This window comes from Amphiura filiformis, chromosome 4 (assembly GCF_039555335.1).
Source record: "Amphiura filiformis chromosome 4, Afil_fr2py, whole genome shotgun sequence".
In the NCBI taxonomy this organism is placed as follows: Eukaryota; Metazoa; Echinodermata; class Ophiuroidea; order Amphilepidida; family Amphiuridae; genus Amphiura; species Amphiura filiformis.
In genome coordinates this window covers 34,332,120-34,352,280 of record NC_092631.1, presented here as the reverse complement: position 1 = coordinate 34,352,280, position 20,161 = coordinate 34,332,120, and the positions used below count along the sequence as shown (strand labels likewise).

Genomic DNA, 20,161 nt, shown 5'->3' with positions numbered 1-20,161 from the left:
TCAAGTTATAATTCTGGTGCAGACTTACATTGTAGCTCTTTTTACCGTTCCACAAGTGAGATACCTTTGTACCTGGGCTTGGTTGATGCCATACGTGAAAGTTGTTACGTAGGTCCCACCTATCATAAGGGTCCAGAAGCTGTGTCGTATCGTTGGGTCGGGATCAAAACTTTAAAAAAAAAGACAATAGAAAACTATTAGGAGCAGCAAGTAAATAGATATTAATTGCCCTAATCAGAGAAGGAGCACTCAAGATCTTCGAAGTGGACGTTAAGCTGTGGGTTCCATGTACAGAGAGCGTTACCTTTAATCGCAGTAAGTTTCGAAAAGAGTATGATGTTTACCACTGGTTGTTCCAACCCATTGGTTGAATTGCTTGTGTTGATTTCTAGGTGGGGATCAATCTGCTAAAGATCAGAAGATGTAGAATCGGTACATCTAAAATAAATAATGGTGTTTTTTTCATGAGGTACTAAGGTATGCCTATAATTGAATTGCTTATTTCCAACCCGTGTTAAGTCCACACAACCACATGTTTCTCATTTACTTGTGTGATACAATGACATTGACAAATTTGACATTAGCAACAATGAGTTGTACCATTATTTACCACAACAATGCTGGTTAACAATATGCAGACTATTATTCTCATTTGGGAATCAAAGGGCTAAAAAAATTGTTAAATAAATAAATAAATAAATAAATGTAGATATTTATATAGCGCTTTATGCCGTAAACAGCCTCAAAGCGCTTTACATTTATTCCGCCGTTATTAGAATATGTCGGAACCACGTTTGCTGCCTACAAATGGCGCAGGGTTCATCAGTACAACGACTGTGACTACCCCTAACAGTTTCCCATTGCACCTGGGTGGGGTGAAGCAAGCGAGACAAAGCGCCTTGCCCAAGGGCGCAACACGGTGGCGGGACGGGGACTCGAACCCACGCACGTAAAGCAAGCTCTCAGATTATGAATCCAAGACCGTAACCACTGAGCCACCGTGCTGTGCCTGTGTGTTACTGTGCATCGATCCACTATTTGCTTTGTAATGGCGCATCCAGCTAAAATTATAATACCTATAGCATCACAACCCATAGCAATATCGCACATGTAAATCAGAAACATAATTATGTTTGTGGACTTAACACGGTTTGAAAATAAGCTTTTCATTTGTGAGTGTACTGTTTAATGGACGTCCTTAAAATTTTTTAATTTTAATACAGACCACTGATAAGAAGCTCACTTCCAGAATTCAAGCCTTTCTCCTTCGTCACATTTTTGCCACATGACATCCATGCCACCAAGACGTCTACAGCCTTCAATGATAACAGCAAATAATCCTGCCAGCATAACGAATACTTGAAATACGTCAGTCCATAACACGGCTTTCATACCACCCTGTAATAAATCAAAATTGGATACTTTCTGAAAAAAATGTTCTTGGTTGTTTCTCGGAAAACATTTTCTAAAATTACCGGACGATTTTATTTTGAAATAACTAAAAAAAGAACGTGCTGGAATCATAAAGAACATGAGTCTAGAGGAAAATCTCAAATGTGTGCTTGTATAAAATTGATGGAGCATTTTTGAGGCGAAGTTGATAACCTAGCTATTTTTGCTCATTTGGACCCGCTGAATCTAGGACAGGTGGTGAGCATATGTGGTGAGCAAGCGTTATGTTGAGTCTACGACCCTGAAAATGACCCCATAAATGACCCCATAGGGTTATACAGGGGTCAAAAATTACACATGCTCCGATTTCACTAATTGACATATCAGATTATCCGCCTCGTCATAAGGATCACAAATATATATATGTTGTGCATGTACGACATGTGGTTGCGGAGTTATGTGCCAAAAGGGGTCAAAGGTCATTTTTATACAGGTGTCAGAAATTAAAGTTTCTCTGATTTTCATGAAACCTGTACAAAATTGTTTGAATAGCTTCAGGGAGTAAGAAAAGATAGGTTTCCACTATCTGTGATGTAAAGTTATTATGTTATGTGGAGAAAAGGTTACAAGTCTATAAGGTTAATACAAGTCAGAAGTCCTCTGCGTTGCAGATTTTAAGCGAAAATCGCGGAATTCGGGAAGAAATGCGGAAAAAGCAATTTTGCTGAAAAGAGAACAAATGATCTGAAAAAGCTTTAAAAAGCAAAATTAATGAAAACAAATGTTTTATACATGAACTAAATAATAGAATCGGCTTCAAAATGCAACATAATAAAGTGAAATCAAGTTAATAAACTATCATTTCACCAGCATGGGTCATATATTGATAGAATTACCAATCCCGGCAATACCCAGTCTCTGTCTTGCGATATTGTAATAATCTTATTGGAATTTTTCCATCGTAAAAATTACAAAGCGGCAAACAGCGGAATTTGACATATATATAGCGGAATATTTTGGGTTTTAGGTTAAATGGTAATTGTCCTGTTAAATCAGTTTATCAGGTCTACCAACGTAAGCATACATCACAGGTAGTGGAAACCTTAGACTGCTGCCCTCAGTCGTCAACCGTCTGGATTGACGACTGAGAAAACTACGTGAAAAAAAAGTGACGGATTTTGCAACAGGATTCCTGTGGCATAGAGCATGCGCAGTTGTATCCAAATTGACCTTTTGACCGAGTTTGTTGTTTTTAGAAGTTCAGAGCGTGATCTTGTCACAGCGGCGCGGTACAGCGACGCAGTCCGCGGCCGCCGATAGTCAGTCGCGCTACGGCGCACAACTGAAGTCGCATTGAATAGTTTTCAGAAGTCCGTCATGATATTGGCTGTAAGATAATCAGTCGTCACTACGAAGCATACACAGTACATGCAAAGTGTAGACGGCTGATTGGAATTAGTCTAGTGGAAACCTACTGCCTGAAGCGACTCAAACTAGACAAACAATTTGGTACAAGTTTCATAAAAATCGCAGCAACTTGAATTTTTGACCCATGTACAACCTGAAAATTGCTTCGACCGTTTTTGGCACAAAACTCCACAACCACATGTCGTACACGCACAAAATTTATATTTTTATTATCCTTAGGGACGCACCATTAGATTCTCAGGGGGCATGGGAGTTTGGGAAAGGCAGAATTTTTTACTCATCAGTGAGGCAAAAATAAAATTGTCTCGCTAGTGGGCGAAGTTTTTTTTCTTCAAAAAACTCCCACACCTCCCCCCGGAAATCAAATGGTGCGCCCCTTATGACCAGACGGATAATAATTGATATGCCAGTGAGCAAAATCGGAGCATGTTTCATTTTGAAGGCCGTTTTTGGATTCAGCAGTCCAAATTAGTAATGATACATAGGTTATCAACTTTTATTAACAAATGCCTTATGAAAGCTGAATTTTTGAAATTTTGTCTAGTCTACCCCAGTCCGTTTCTTACATACCAGCGCAAATTGCGTTTGATTCGGTTTAGTGAAAAGTAAATAGATGATTATGTAAAACGTGTCACACATTTCAAGCTTATCTAGGTATTTTACAGTAAATGTACCTAAATTGGTTTTGTTTATCTAGGTATTTTGCAGTAAATGTGCCTAAATTAGTTTTGTTTTGCAAATAAATTTGTTCAACCCAAATAAAGAAATAACCGTTTTTGTATGCCGGATGCATGAAAGGCATGGAGGGCGAGTTGGCGCAGCGGTTATTCCCTCGCCTTCCACCACTGAGGTCCCGGGTTCAAGCCCCGCTGCGGCCCAAGGACTCATGTGCATTTGGTTTATCCCGATCCCATGCTCGCTCTCGCAGGTTTTCTCCGGGATCTCCGGTTTCCTCCTGCTTTCAAATAAAATCGGTGATTAGTTGTTTGGCTATCAAAAACTTCCTTCACCCAATGGAATTTGGGGCACCTACATTTTTACAGGGTATGTTGGTTTACTAAAGTACATAACAATTGTGTAAAAAACAGAATTTTGAAAAATATTGAGGGCGTCCTCATCAGCAAATGTTATAATATGGCTTTAAACTGTTGAATTTGGAATTCCTTAGTCAACATTGTTAATCATTGCTATGTGTAAGTTAACAAATGAAAGTTCTGTAATTTTTTTTTTAATTCTTCAATGCTAAGTATTCTTTTGGATATCGTCAAATTGTAAATCTCTAGTCAGATTTCCAGTGTGTTAACAACTATGTATCAAAGACGTTACGTTCATGTACAAAACATTAACGTTCTTATCTTGTAAACATTGTATACCCATAGCTACTTTTGTGAAGAATGAATGATCTGTAATTGTGTTTTTTTATCCTTCATCTCTATTAGATTTTCAGTGTATTAGCAATTGAAGCAATACCATCACTACAATATGCCCCAAAAACAGAACTCCCCACCCCACATAATCGCAAATTGACACGACAGCTTCATTCCAATTCAATTTATTTCATCCAAAACGGTCCTGTGATACACTTTCCCCAATCAAACACATTTGCATTGATCATCTTCTACTCTTCCCTGAGTAGATCATTATAATATCAAATCTAAACACCATGCCATGGAATTCACCATATCACGTCCAAACTCACATTGGGCGCCCCATTCCTTTTTTAAAGGAATTTTTATTCAGTGGTGGTGTGGATGGGCTCATACTCAGGGAAAAAGTAGTTCTAATCAATCAAAATACCCTATTATACGCCGTACTATTAGCGTCCAGCAATAGGTAATGTGAGCCTATTGAAAATGAACTTCACAATAACAATTAGAAGTATACTTACGATAGTTGTATAAAAGGTACACACAAGTCCAGTTGCTAACACAGAACCCCACAGATCGATTCCCGTGACTTGATTTAAGGCTAGAGCTGGTGCGTAGATTACGAGACCCATGTAAATAAACTGATTGGAGAGAAAGTAGTTTCATCTGGCTGACATTATTTGGTCTAAATAGTGGTAAATTACTGATCATTTGTGTGTCATGTTTGCTCCGGAGAGGAGTTTCATTATTTTTTTTATTTATAATTAACTAACTAACTAAATAAATAAATTAATTAATTAATTAAAAATACCCGTCACTTACCATTTGAACCATGAAGGTTAACAATGCACACAAACGTGTCAATTTGTTGAAGCGCATTTCCAGGTACTGTGTAGAAAACATTACATAGTATACCAAAATGGTAAAGACTACAGTACTCAAGTTACACATTATATTAAGGTGGTACTACACCCCTTGAAAAAAATAATAACACACTGGTACCAGTTACTATACTGGAATTTCGGTGACTCAAGACAAGTGGTACATTATTTATCATAAGAAAAGAGGTACCGCTAGAATGTACCTCATTTCTTAACATATAGTCACAAAATTAGTCAAAAATGTATCAGATGGTGTAGTACCACCTTAATATTGTAAAACAAGAACAAGATAATAACCCATCTGGTCGTTTCAGAATGCTTACAAATTAATATCGCATCGGCATATTAAAGATACATAACACTTCTGGAAAAGTTGATACTATGTTAAATTGTAATCAGTACCTTTTACAAATGGGACCAAGTTTCAAAAGGTGAGCCGAGGTGGGTGCCTTTTAAACTTGCTGCTTTCTGTACGTTGTCAACGTTTTTTTATACCATTGTTTACCTACACACACTATCTCCTAATAGTATTATGAGAATGATAAGAGCCCACGTAATTATTCGATCAGTAAATACTGCAGGAAAATCAGATTTGACCCTGAAAGTCAAAGTCCTGTTCAGTTATCGGGGGGTCCATTTCACTAAACTTGTATCCCTTTGTAAATCAAGTAGCCGTTACGAATACCCAATACTATAGACGCAACATTATTAAGGGTCCCTGTAGTATAAAATCCATATTACTTACGACGGGTGCAGTTCGTAGGTAAAGTTTAGTGGAATACATTAGAACTTATAGCTCATCGTAAGTGACGAACGATTTCGAGACATAGTTATGAAGCTTCGTAAAGTTTAGTAAAATGGACCCCGGGTGTTACAAGTCTATGTTAATTTTGTTAAGATATAAAGGCAATCAGAACTAACGAATTTAAGAATTATTAGTGTTGATCGGGAGTTTATTGTGCCCTACCAATTCTCGACTTCCACGTATTTGCTCCAATGCTTTGTTTTTTGTTTTTCTATTTTGGTGTGTTTTACCCCTCTTATATTTTAATATCTTTTTTCAGTAATATAAGGACCCCTTTGGAAGTAAGTTTTAAGCTTAAGGGGCTATCCTTGGCATGGTGCAATGGATTATGTATGTAAAAAATTGTATGTTTGTAATAAGTATTTTACCTGTAAGTGCAATATAATGTTTGTAATGTATATCCATTTTAACATGCTGAGTAAAATCAAATCAAATCAAATCAAATCACACCCACCGCAAGACTTCGTGAATGTGAAACAGGTCACTTTAAGAATCAGATAGCAACGTTTGCACGGTATTTTGTGAGGGACATGAGAGCATATTAGACATATCGAATTGAATATATGAATACAAAACCCACCCAAGTCCATACTTTAGCCAAATTGAGTTACGCATGGGAGATTGTTGCTACACATAGGCCTGTCATATGTATGAAAGAACAACTCAAATTCATCCTCTGTGTATTGAGAATGTGAAAACAGCATGTATGAAAGAATCACCCAAGTCCAGGATTTGAGTCGTATAACTAATTGATTAAAATCAAGTATGAATAAAAGTCCACTTGTAACACATTCATAGCTGGAGAGTGACTTTTTGAAACAAAAATGGGTTTAATCAAGGAAAGTGTGTGGTTTATATTACATGGCAGTATACTTGTCAACATTATACATACCTGTGTGCTTTATTTTGTATTATCTTACTAGTGGTAATCTCATTCCAACATTATTGTCTTTGTATATGATTCAAAAAATCACCCAAGTCCAAAATTTAAAATTAACCCCACGAAGTCTCTGAAATGCTAATCGTCATACCTAATACATTTGCACGTAAAACTTGTCATATGGACCAGGTAAATCTAACTGAAGGAATTAAAATGATACACGGGTTTTTTTTCTAAAAATCACTTCCCATGGACTTGGGTGGGTTTTGAATTCATGTATTCTTTTCCCATGGACTTTGGTGGGTTTTGAATTTATGTATTCAATAATGCATTCTGAATACGTGGAATGTCCTTCTGATATCAAATAATCTTGATTTTTTGAAATTCACAATATGATACAAATTACACACTGGATCCCACTTACAGAATCTGGAAATTCCTGGAACTTGTGTGATTTTTACTGCGAAACTAGAACAAGACTTTCGGGAAATAAGTATCAGAAATGTTATAATTGTCATAACCTGGTGTAATATGTGAACTTTGGTAAAAGGTGTTTCAGTCTGGCTTGCTCGGTCATACCAATATCGATTATAGGTAGCCTATCAGTAGCCATGATAATATGGGATTTTGACTATTAATACCCATCACAAATGTATATAAAAACAGATACGCCAACCTTTTATTAAGGTGGAAGTACACCCCCTGATAAATTGTGCATTTTCCTCAAAAAATAAGTACCCACTGGCAACAAAATTTATGTATATTATAGGGGCAAGGAATCCAATTACTTCACTGAAATCTCAGTGACTCAAGACAAGTGGTGCATTATATATGTTAAGAAATGAGGTACATTCTAGAGGTACATCTTTTCTTATCATAAATAACGTACCGCTTGTCTTTAGGCACTAAAATTCCAGTGTAGTAACTGGATTCCTTGCCCTATAATATACATAACTTTGTTACCAGTGTGTTATTATTTTTGAGAAAATGTAAAAATAATCTAAATTTATCAAGGGTGTATAGTAACACCTTTTAAGGTGTTACTATACACCCCTTGATAAATTTGTGACTATTTTAAATGCAAACAAAAGTGGTTTGTCAAAGACGCTAAAAACTAAATTAGGTGGAGAATCTTAACTTTATCCCCCAAGTTATACCCATTTCAAAAGTAAAAGGTGAAAGTTTCAAAACTGGACAAATTTGAAATTATCTCTGCTTTCATTCAAATTGATATAAGTTGAGGAAATAAAAGTTCATTTGGTAATTACGAAATAACGATGTGTTTTGTGCGCAGTATACATAACCACCGGCTTGGTCCAAATGTGATGATTATTATACTTTGCACTTACTTCATTTGCGGAAATGCATTCAAAACGGAAGAAAATTGGCATTGTGAAACGTGCTACAAAGAGCCCAGCAGGTATACAAGTAATGGGAAATATCCAATACATTCCTCCATAAACGTATATCTCAGCCGGTGTTCCCAAAACAGTAACTGCAGAAATAAAGGTGGCGACTAGGGACATTGATACAGGGATCGGATTCATGTTTCTGTCTGCTAGTAAGAATTCTTTGGTAGTTTTCTGTTTTCCTCCTGCGCATGCATGGTAAATTCCTATGAAGACGGAGACACTCAGCATGCAAGCGAAGACAACGTAGTCTATGGTGCCGAAAGTTCCTACCGAATCATCCGTCATGGTGGTTCTTGTAATATTCTAAGTAATATTTGACAGTCAAAGTAATGGTCAAAACCAGCTAACAGAAAGCTGTAACTATAGTTCTCTACCATCAAATGGTGGTGTTAGAATCCTGTGAAAAAATGGATTCCCACAGTATTCTGATTTTCCTCGCGGCGTAGATTCTACCACCGCTACAATCGTAGTGACTGAAGGCGGAGAGGACAAAAGAATGCATTGCACTCATGTAGCCAGGCTAGTTGTTTTGCGTGTCCAAAGATTTGATTATTTTCACCTTACCTTTGTTGGTATATCTTATCAATAACAAATATGATGAAGGATACGATAATACTTAGGGTCATTCTTCTCAGTTTCGGGAGCTCTATTGTTCAGAAACGAAAACGCAAGGGATTATGTGAGTTGATCTGTAATTTGAATTCATTGAAGTTTGAAGTACCAATCAGCTTAATATTTCAATAAAGGTGGATACCTGCTGTCAATTACGGCTGGATAAGACAAGATTATATTTATAGAACACACACAGTGTGTGGAACACCGGTGTTTTTAGTCAAAGAGCTTTTGATAAACATAGAGTGGCAATAGATTACGTAACGCATTGTTCCTTTGTGCCGATTTGAATTACCGAAATGCTATTCATCGAGAGGTACCTTTTGTTCGGGACAAAGGGCTTCCGCCATTAAATCAGTAACTGACCTGACAGCGTATTAACGCTATAATAGGCAGGCTATTGTCAATAAGTGATCAAACGAAGATCACGTGAAAGCGCCTACACGAGCTAGAGATACCCTGTTTACATATTAAAGCAAAATGAAAATAGATAATATAACATGCCTAGTTCGATTCCTACCCAGCAGAGGATGTTTAAAGACATTCCCATAACCCAATGGGGTTTCTGACCTTGGTATGTCTGGCTTTTGTACACATGTGGTACGGTTGATCATACCTTGCATTGGGATTGTGTGCTAATATCTGGTGTTTTCATCATATTATTTAACATTCAAAACATTGAGGCTTATGAATAAAATTAATGCAGTGGGACAATATGAATGTTTCCTGTAAGAAAATCAAATATCAGTCATAAGTCTCAACTATTAGCTCGTTGGCTGCAGTTTTAAAATCACCATTTTGTGTGTGTGGCAATGGGGACTTTGCCTTTAAAATTAGGTTATATTGATCAAAATTGCCAATCATAGTGCATTGTAGGAATGCCTTTAAGGCTCTGCTACCCAGCAAACACAAATATATTGCAGAAAACGGGAAATGTCGGGTTAAAGGGTATGTGAGGGTCAAGGGTATAAAAGGTTTAAATAACATTCAAAAAATATTTTGTTCAAAACTTGCTGCAAACCATTCTAACATAATAGACTTTTAAGTCTATTATGTACATGTACACACAATGTTTGGCAAATGATATTTTACTATAGCATTTCGAATTTTGGTTTAAAATGCTGTATTATTTTTTTAGTATAACACGGTTTAACTAAATGTTTTAACTAAATCCAACAAAATTATACATTATCATGTTTTTAAAACACTTTGGTGTTTGCTGAATAGTATCCATAAGCAAAACACTTTGACAGCTGTTTAAGGGGAACTACACCTGTGGTAAATTTGTGACTATTTTTGCATTTTTCTCAAAAATAATAACACACTGGTAACAAAAGTTATGTATATTATTGGGGCAAGGAATCCAATTACTACACTGAAATTTCAGTGACTCAAGACAAGCGGTTCAGTATATATGATAGAAAATGAGGTACATCCTTGCGGTACCTTATTTCGTATCATAAAAAATGAACCGCTTGTCTTAGGTCACTGAAATTCCAGTGTAGTAATTGGATTCCTTGCCCCAATAATATACATAACTTTTGTTACCAGTGTATTATTAGTTCTTGAGAAAAATGCAAAAATATACACAAATTTATCGAGGGGTGTAGTATCCCCTTAAGGCGATATAATACCCTGATTTTCATCAGTACCCATCTTCTTTTTTTGTTGCAAATTTATAAAGTATATAAATATGTTCATCATCTCATGTCCTGAACTTATATAATATCTCTACATACAAAGTGGTTTTAAACCATTTTAGAAAATCATTTTAGCCCTATATATTTTTTTGTTTACTGTATCCTGGTAACTGAGATGTGTGTTTCATAACAAACCATAATTTATTCTATTGAACATGTCCAAGTAGAATACATGAATAGAATACATTAAATCCTTTGTTATACTATCTATAGAAATGTACTCACTGATTATAACACTGAATAAATTAAATAGGCCTAATCTCTTCCACATAGACAATTTAATACTACACCATGTATGTATCTTTTATAATGTGTTGTTAGGAAAAGAGATTAAAAAAAGCTATAAGGTCATCAAAGGTCAGGTTATAGGTCAATTGGTTCAGGTCAAATTCAGACATCAATTTTGAATACATGTGATAGTCTGTGATATCATACATGTCATAATGAGGCATCAATTTTGATATTTTGTCTGTTACTGGCTATATAATGGAAATGTGTGAGGTGGATATACTAAAATACCTTGGGATGTAAATGGTGAGTACAATTTAGATTGCCTAGTTGAGATGGATTGGGCAAATAAATATAAAATAGTTACCAAAATCACACAAATGAAGCTTACGGAAAACTACATAATATGGTGGTATAGGTGACCAAAAATACAATCTTTTTCAACATTGCTGTAGTGTGGTTGTGGTAACCTGTTACCTATGGCTTAATTAAGTTTCAGTGACATAGTGTCGCAAGTTCAAAATACAAAATATAGCTCAACATTGAAAATAGAAGCATTTTAACCGGTTCGTTTTTTTGATAGTTGTGGAGCACCAAGTTCATGAAGTCATAAAAGAAATCAGGGACCACTTATTCCCATTTTACATATCAACATTATTTCCTAGCAACACATATCCAAAATTTTAACGAATTCCGTTGATAGTAAGCTTTCCAAAATGAAGTGAATTTAAAACATCAGTGATGTACCACTTTTTGGCTTATACCATTAGAAGCATGTACGCGTCATTGATACTGATGCCATCAATTGAACGAGAAGATTTACCCCTTCATTTTGCATACCACTTTGTCCAATTTCTTTGTCTCATTTCTTCACAAAATGCAAAAAAATGCAATGGGTGTAGTACCCCCTTAATGCATCGAAATAGCAATGACGTTGCACGAACTGCTGTCCCCTGTCCAAAAGAGACAACTCATACCGCATTATGACGTAAGCTACTGTCTGTTCAATTAGCTTAGATTCTTGAATTTTTAAGATATTTGAAAAAATAAAAAATTGCGGCCAAAGTCATCAAAGAAAAGTGTTAGCACAGCCTTAGACCCAACGTGATTTATACTTTTCAAATTTCCAAGTTCAATTTAAAACCCCATTTCTTTTCAATTTTGCCTCATTTTAGGCAGTTACTTGGGTCCACCGAAATGGTTCGCGACCTTTTTACAAATCGAGTGGGACGGTCCATTCTCAACTTAGGGCATAGACCCTATCCAATTTAGCAAAACAATCTGTCCACCAATCTCTCCTGCCATTTCAATTGTTATACTGTTCCGGTTCTTGGATAGGTTCTATAGGTGATGATGGTCCACCGGTATTGTTACACGAAATTATATGGCGCGATTATGTTTTATGCATAACATTATTCTGAGCAATATTTTTTCCCTAAACAATGACATTAAAATTATGGATTTCGTTCTTATTTCAACTGGTTTACAATGTAAATTGAGTTTTGTTTAATACCATCATTCCTTCCCAAGAATATCAGCATTCGCTTGACATTTTCAGATACAGTGACTGTACAAGAATTGTTTTCTGTAACCTGATTGTTTTAAATAATATTTTCTTGTACAAAAGTTCTTTTGTTTCCAAATGTCCTTCTCATAGTTTGTATATATTCAACAATTTATAATAGGCCTAATAGGCCTACACCTTCTCAGACCCATTCGCAAAATAAACAAATAAATAAACAAATAAATACGCACGGAATGTATTTATATAAGCTGGGCCTATTTTAGAAAACTTAGTTAAACAAATAAACACGCAAGGAATGTATTTGTATAAGCTGGGCCTATTTTAGAAAACTTAGTTCATAAATAATAACGTAATGTTTTAACAGTAGGATTTCAACACAAATAGGCATACTGGCAAATATAGCTATTTTGCTGGACAATACTTCTTGATGCGGATGGTCGAATAAAAACTCAGCGCATTATGACATTCGTCCCCATTGCTCTAAATGGATTGATTCAAAAAAGTTTATGGTACCCGACGTTCTACGGCTTGTTATAAAAATATCGCGGGAAAAGACCAAAATTGAAAAGAAATGGGGTTTTAAATTGAACTTTAGAATTTGAAAAGTATAAATCACGTTAGGTCTAAGGCTGTGCTAACACTTTTCTTTGATGACTTTGACCACAATTTTGTATTTTTTCAAATATCGTAAAAATTCAAGAATCAAAGCTAATTGAACAGACAGTAATTGTAGTTGCCCTCAAACGAAAAGTCACAAGACGTAATAGGTCTGTCACACTACGACGGACTGGATCAACGTACATCACCGAATACAAAAATATTTTATTCGGTGGAAAAATCACCAGTCCGGCAGAAGATTCGGTGGGATTTTGGGTCCGATTCCCGTTCGTCGCTCTATGCGTTGTGGCCGCTAATAATCCTGCAGGCGTCTTATATCCGATCGTTCAACGTCCGACAAATGACCGGATTTGGGGTCCGATTCCCGTTCGTTTCTCTATGCGTTGTGGCCGCTAAAAATCCTGCAGGCGTCTTATTTTCGATCGTTCAACGTCCGACAAATGACCGGATTTGGGGTCAACGTCCGACAAATGTCCGGATTTGGGGTCCGATTCCCGTTCGTCTCTCTATGCGTTGTGGCCGCTAATAATCCTGCAGGCGTTTTATATTCAATCGTTCAACGTCCGACAAATGACCGGCGAATCCGTCGCATGTGGCACCAACAGGGACGTCCACCCTATCAGAAAAGTGGGGGAGGAGATGGTCTTTGAGAGGGTTTTTGACCCCTTAGAGGCAGTGACGTAGCAAGCACTTTTTCAGAGGGTGAACAAAGTGGGGAAAGACAACTTTTAGGGGGTAAATTTTGACGAAAATGGTCAAATATTGGTTAATAAGTACCAAAGGTCTACAAATCTGATATATCAGGGCAACCAGCGTCCGGGGGCAATAGAGGTGAGAAACCTTTGGACAATGAAGGCCCAATTGAAGCCATTTGTCATTTTTTGGATCAATTTTAGCACTATTATTGGGTACTATTTTAGTTTGAAACAGCCGCAAATTGGTGAAACGAAAGCCTAATTGAAGCCATTAAAACGTTTTCACCATTATTGTATAATATAAACAATAATTATTGTTTTAAAAATAACACGTGGATGTCCATAGCAGAAGCAAAAAAGGAAGACTTGTCCATTTTGAAAATGAAGGTCCAATTGAAGCCATTTGCATGGGGACTGTAGGGCCTATTTACATTATTAGGCCTAGGCCTATTGTGTATAAATTTAGTTTTAAAATGGAAAATTTGGAAAATTGTTTTTAGTGCATCATTTTTACACTATTATTGCCTTAAACAAAAAAACAAAGAAGGCCCGATTTGAATTTGCAAAATTTAAAATGTTACACTGATCCACTGACACTATATAAGACTTCAGACTCGTAATTTCAGGTAAAGCATGCATGGATTGATATGTTAAAGTCAGGAATAGACCTATAAGTCCGTCTTAAATACTGACTTTGGTGACAAAATATCACGGGCCCTGCATATGGACTGGCCGGCAGTAATTTTCACAGGCTTTTGGGCCAAGGAACCACATTTAAGCACTGTCTATAATAAGCACAGGCCTATACTTAGGCTTACTAGTACTACTATCCTTGGCCTACTCAATATAACGTATACAATTTAACCTTTTCCATGTTTTCTCTTCTTTTTTCTTTCTTGTCAATCACTAAAACTGGTAGGAATTTGATATTGCGTCCTCTACCCTTCAGAAAGTGCCCCTCCCTCAATACTACTTACATGCATAGGCCTACTACTAAATTACGTGCAATTTAACTTTTTCTCTTCTCTTCTCTCTTCAATTTTTCTCACTTTCTTTTCTTTTTTTCTCTCCTTTCCCCCTTTTTTCTACTTGTCAGTCACTAAATTACTGGGGGAAATATGATATTGCGTCACACACCCTTCAGAAAGTTGCCCCCCATGATCGATGCACATGTTCGCCATAGGCCTACATCCGGCACAAGCGCCTGCGAAACCTTGCAAACACCCGCGGTATATAAACGAAAGAATAACGAACAAACCCAGGGTATATATACAGAACAGTACGAACACACATCGGACAACTTCCGAACATGTGTATTCAGCACACTCCGTTTCAAGTTTTGTGCATGCACAAAACTTGAAACGTATTGTCGACGGACTAAACAAACATCACCTAACACGAAACGCATTTGGCGGATAATAACAGGACATATGAAGAACATAAAACGAACATTGACGAACACTAACGGATTTGCTAAAATACCACCCGTTTCTTATACGGAAGACCGATCCGGTGTAGTGTGACACTAAGACGGTCTGGGTCAACGTACATCACCGAATGCAAAAATATGCTATCCGGTGGTGAAGGCCTCACAGGAACGTATTTGCAACGAACACGGGCCGAGTGCAACGAACAAAGAACGAACATGAACGAACAAAGAACGAACATGAACGAAAGGAGAGCGAACAAACTCCGGCAATATGCAGCACCATACGAACACACATCGGATAAATACCGAACATGTGTATTCGGTACACTCCGTTTCAAGTTTTGTGCATGCACAAACTTGCCGACGGACTTAACGAACATCACCCAACACGAAACGCATTTGGCGGATGATAGCAGGACATAAAAAGAACATAAAACGATCATTGACGAACAACAACGGATTTACTAAAATGCCATCCGTTTCTTGTACGGAAGACCTATTCGGTGTAGTGTGACAGACCTATAACTGACTCCATGATGGACTTCACAAGTCTGTAATTACGTTTTTTAAGCGATTTGTGTGCAATCAAGCAAATTAAAGTTATTATAGTGTCTTTGTTGCTTACTTCAATCCTCATTCAACCAATGTGAACCGACATTATTGATATATGATAGGGTCTCTAGTATCAATAAACGCACATAAGAATACATTCAAAGTGCTTTATAAAATGAAGATTTGATTGCGATATCCACTAGTCTAATTGTAACCTACAAATACTGAAATGTTACTTACGAATACAGCATAATATATGACATTGTGACATGAAGTGTCCGTACGAATGCAAATTAATTGTTAAAACTTTAAGTGGTACCCCTGGACAATATTATTCCCAATACGGATTCATTCGACAATGCTGTTTAACTATTTGTGTATCAAAATGAAGTGTTCAAAATCTTGCCAAAAACATCAAAACTTTTTTGATCTAAGGTAATGACATTTGATTCATTTGGACGTACCATCTGAAACAGATCTTAAAACTATAATTTTACCCATTCATTAATATAATAGCAAAATTTGAACCTATATATATATATTGTTAAATCGATCATGTTAATACCCGGGTTTCTTCACCTATCATTGTATAAAGCGTTAGGTGTATGCTTATAATTCCTAATATTCTTGAAAACATATATCCTACTCTTTCTTATACAATGTGTAAATTGATTCATACTCATTTTATAAACAAAATACAGAAACTGACCTAAAACTTCATTTTCAAAAATAAACTAGCATAAATTGAGTAAGATCATAATTATTGTTCGCGTTACAAGAATGAAAACAAATATTTTCTGGTTGAGCTAGCATTTTCCTGACACCCTGTGGTCTACAATACACGAAAAAAGCATGAATGAAAGCATCCTAGTTATATTCGTAGGTAACACTAGGTTATGATGTCATATTTACTATCACATGTCCTGGATTTATCTTTTTTTTTTAAATAAATTAGTAATGGCACTTTTGGTTCCTATAAGGCCAACATGCCTTCAATCAATGGGCAAAAGGAAAAAATGTGGAGGCATTTCTATTTTGAACTTTAAATAGGGGTCCGTGTACACTTTTGGTTGGATTCGACCATTATGATATAATATGAATGTTTGTGTGTTGTCTTGTCACTTTGCCTTTGATAAAGATCCTGCTACAATCGAAAGCTCAAGCCGCTAAAACTTTGAAACTTTAAAAATACCTTAGATATTCTTATCAAGAGTATAACATTGTTGTGTAATCAGCAGAGAGAATAAATTGGAACATCCTTCATGTATTTATCATCGTTTATATTTAATATAATAATAGGGATCCAAGAATTGACCCTTGTGGTACATCACAATTTATATTCTAAAATGTAAGCTTTAAAATTAACATATCACAATATTATCATTTACAATATTACCAAATGTTTGCGTAATATCATCGTAAGACAACTTCCCAGCAAACACAAAACGTTTTCGACATCATTCGCAAAAGGTTATAAAAGGTTGTCAGAAAACGTTTAAATGTCGGGTTATATAAAGGGTATATTAAGAGTGTAAAACGTTTTTATAACCTTAAAAAACATTTTTTGATAATCTACTGCTCAGCAAACAAAAATGTTTTACAGAAAACGTTTAAATGTCGGGTTATATAAATGGTATAAAAACGTTTTAATAACATTCCAAAAACATTCTTGAAAACTTAATACAAAACTTTCTAAACAGAATGTTATTTTTGGGTCGAAAAAATATTTTGCGAAAAATGTTTGCCCAAAATATTTTCAATAACGTTTTAAAAACGTTTTCATGACCTTTATATAACCCGACATTTAAATGTTTTTAAATGTTTTGAAAAAACATTTTAAGAACATTTCTATGTTTGATGGGTTCAAATATTTCAACATAATGTTATTTAAGTATTGACACAATATTTGGGGAAAATGTTTGCAAAAATAGTTACAATAACATTTTTTGAAAACATTTCAAAATATTGTTGTAGTGTGTTTTCATACAAAACGTTTTAAAACGTTATCGTGACCTTTATATAACCCGACATTTTAATGAGCTCGTTAGACCACATTCTCACCATTGTGTGACTGTTTTCTGCCATAACTAAATAGCTACATGAAATGTATAGACTTTGAAAGTGCATACCTGTGACTCGATTCTTGTTGTCATGTTTTTAAACCTATAAGATAAGATAGACCCTGTCAGAATTTTGGAACAAGATGGGTGATTAAATCGATGCCAGCTGATGGGCTAGTTTATGCCCGTGCACATGCCTGCTTGTCATACTCCATGAAAGTACACACCTTGTTTACTAATGACTAGTTAACGATTAAAAAATGTTAATCAGAATGCAAAAACGGATAAAATCTCTGACAAGTTGCAAAAAATGCAGGTGCCTACAATTTCTTGCTGTCATTCTTGTTGTAATTTTAAAAAAACCTATAGCTAGAACTCGATGAAAGTACACACCTGGTTCACTAATGACAAGTTAACGATTAAAAAATGTTAATCAGAATGCAAAAACGGATAAAATCTCTGAAAAGTTGCAAAAATGCACACCTGTGCCTACAATTTCTTGCTGTCATTCTTGTTGTCATTAAAAAAACCTATAGCTAGAACTCGATGAAAGTACACACCTGGTTCACTAATGACAAGTTAACGATTAAAAAATGTTAATCAGAATGCAAAAACGAATGAAAACTCTGCAAAGTTGCATAAAATGTTAATCAGAATGCAAAAACGAATGAAAACTCTGCAAAGTAGCATAAAATGCACATATTGCCTACAATCTCATAAAATTATAATCTCTGTAAAATGTTAATCAGAAAAAAATATATCTTTGGGTTTATTTAGAAAGATAGATTTTAATGTAAAATTCCATTTAATTGAATTGTAATTTTTGTACCTAATAGCTGCATCGCGATGAAAGTACGCAGCTGGTTTACTGATCGAGTTAAATGGTATTGATCTTGACCTGACCTAAGGCGTCGGCACGGGTGGATCACTCTGTCTTGCCATCTGTGTCATGATGCTTTGCCAAGTTGTTCTCTGTTTTGCTAGCCAGCTTCTACCAGGGATGTCAAGTTAATGGTGGAGGAATCTGTCTTTATGCAATCCATCAATCTCTTTGCTGGTCTTCCTTTTGGTCTCTGTGGGAGTATACTTGCTTCCAGGAGGATTTTGGGGTATCTTGTGTTTGGCATTCTTTGGTCAAAAGAACCGCATTCGTTTCTGAGTTACTAAGTTACTGAGTTAATAAATAGGTATTAGTAATAAGAATGCAAAAACGCATACAAACACTGCAAAGTTTCATAAAATAAAAACATTTTACCACTCTGTCCCACGCCTGTTGCGCATCCGCTTGTCCCAGTTAAGGCTTCACCGCCCTGAGTGACCGAAAAATTGGGGAGAAAGGCCGTTGACTTTTTTTTCTCGCAAAATGAATGTTTAGATGATTACCAGCACAAACTAAACCTTTTGAATAGAATTTGACTCGATCAGTCTTGCTTTTATAGGAGGACCCAGCAAACACAAACATTTTTAAACGTTATAAAATGTGTTATAAACGCGATTTGGTTTTTGTAAAAACGTTTCAAAAACAGGTCCTGAAACATTTTTGTGTTTGCTGGGGAACTGCTTTAATTTCGTGGTCATTAGTGTGGTTAAAACTTAGTAGAAATATTTTAAGCACGGATATTTAATTCTCACTGCACGGATTTTTATTCTCACTGCACGACTGTGTGTGTGTGCGGGGGGTGTTGGGGGTATTTTAACCGCATGTTAACAGCAGTGGCGTAAATTAATCTGTGACATTGGGTATGGAGGTTGGTGTAAATAAAATTCTTCAATACATGTTGAACCGGAACGAAAGTAGCTGGCATATTAAGTTTCTTGAACAGATTCCGTAATGGGCAACCCATTCATGTATATCGGCTAGCTTAATTTATAGGCTATTCAAATTAAGAAAAAAATTAGTTAACTCACCATTGCAACATAACCCATTTAATCCCCATGCATTTCAGAAAAGCATCTTACTATTAGTGGCGGCGCTACGGGGTAATATTTGCCCCCTCCCCAGTTTTCCCCCCACTTTTGAGGCCAAAAACACCCCACCAAAATCACAATCACAATTTTCACTTTTTGCAGCAATTTTGTGCAAAATTAGTTGACCCCCCTGAAATTCACTTTGCCCCCCCCCAAAAAAAAAAAGGTCCCGGTGCCGCCACTGCTTACTATATATATAAACGCGGGTGTCCCGCTAGTATTTAATAACACATCAAAAGTCCCCGAAAACCCAAGTAGTGGAACAGTGCTTAACTTGCATAAATACAAAATGGCCGCTTATGCAGGGAGTTAAATTTCAAAGTTGGTCAAATCTTTTAAAAACTCAGTGTATTGCTCTCATCATAAGGATTCAGTATAGTTTTACATGTCTCCAACATACAGTTCTCGGGTTAATGGCAAACAGGCGTCTGAAAAATGGTTGCAAAATGCACCAATTTTAATCCAACTGGTCTCAAAATGTTTCTTTGGCAAAAATGAATAAAATTGAGAAAAGTTGCACTGTTTTGGATGTTTTGTTACATAGGAAACGTCACAAAATAGGTCAAGGCTCAATGGATTTTGATCTTTTTTACTGAGTTACCAAGGTAA

General features: G+C 36.1%; 1 protein-coding gene across 1 annotated transcript in view; it reads right to left on the bottom strand.

Moving 5' to 3' along the window:
- The window catches only part of LOC140150150 (sodium-coupled monocarboxylate transporter 1-like), a 29,348-nt gene extending 13,238 nt beyond the window's left edge, over positions 1 to 16,110 (bottom strand). Inside the window, exons 1-6 of the mRNA XM_072172154.1 lie at positions 16,088 to 16,110; positions 8,103 to 8,427; positions 5,010 to 5,075; positions 4,709 to 4,828; positions 1,244 to 1,398; positions 29 to 169 (exon numbers count right to left, since the gene is read on the bottom strand). Of these exons, the coding sequence (XP_072028255.1) occupies positions 29 to 169; positions 1,244 to 1,398; positions 4,709 to 4,828; positions 5,010 to 5,075; positions 8,103 to 8,427; positions 16,088 to 16,110 (830 nt within the window). The remainder of the gene's footprint in view (positions 1 to 28; positions 170 to 1,243; positions 1,399 to 4,708; positions 4,829 to 5,009; positions 5,076 to 8,102; positions 8,428 to 16,087) is intronic.
- Between the last annotated feature and the right edge of the window lie 4,051 nt (positions 16,111 to 20,161).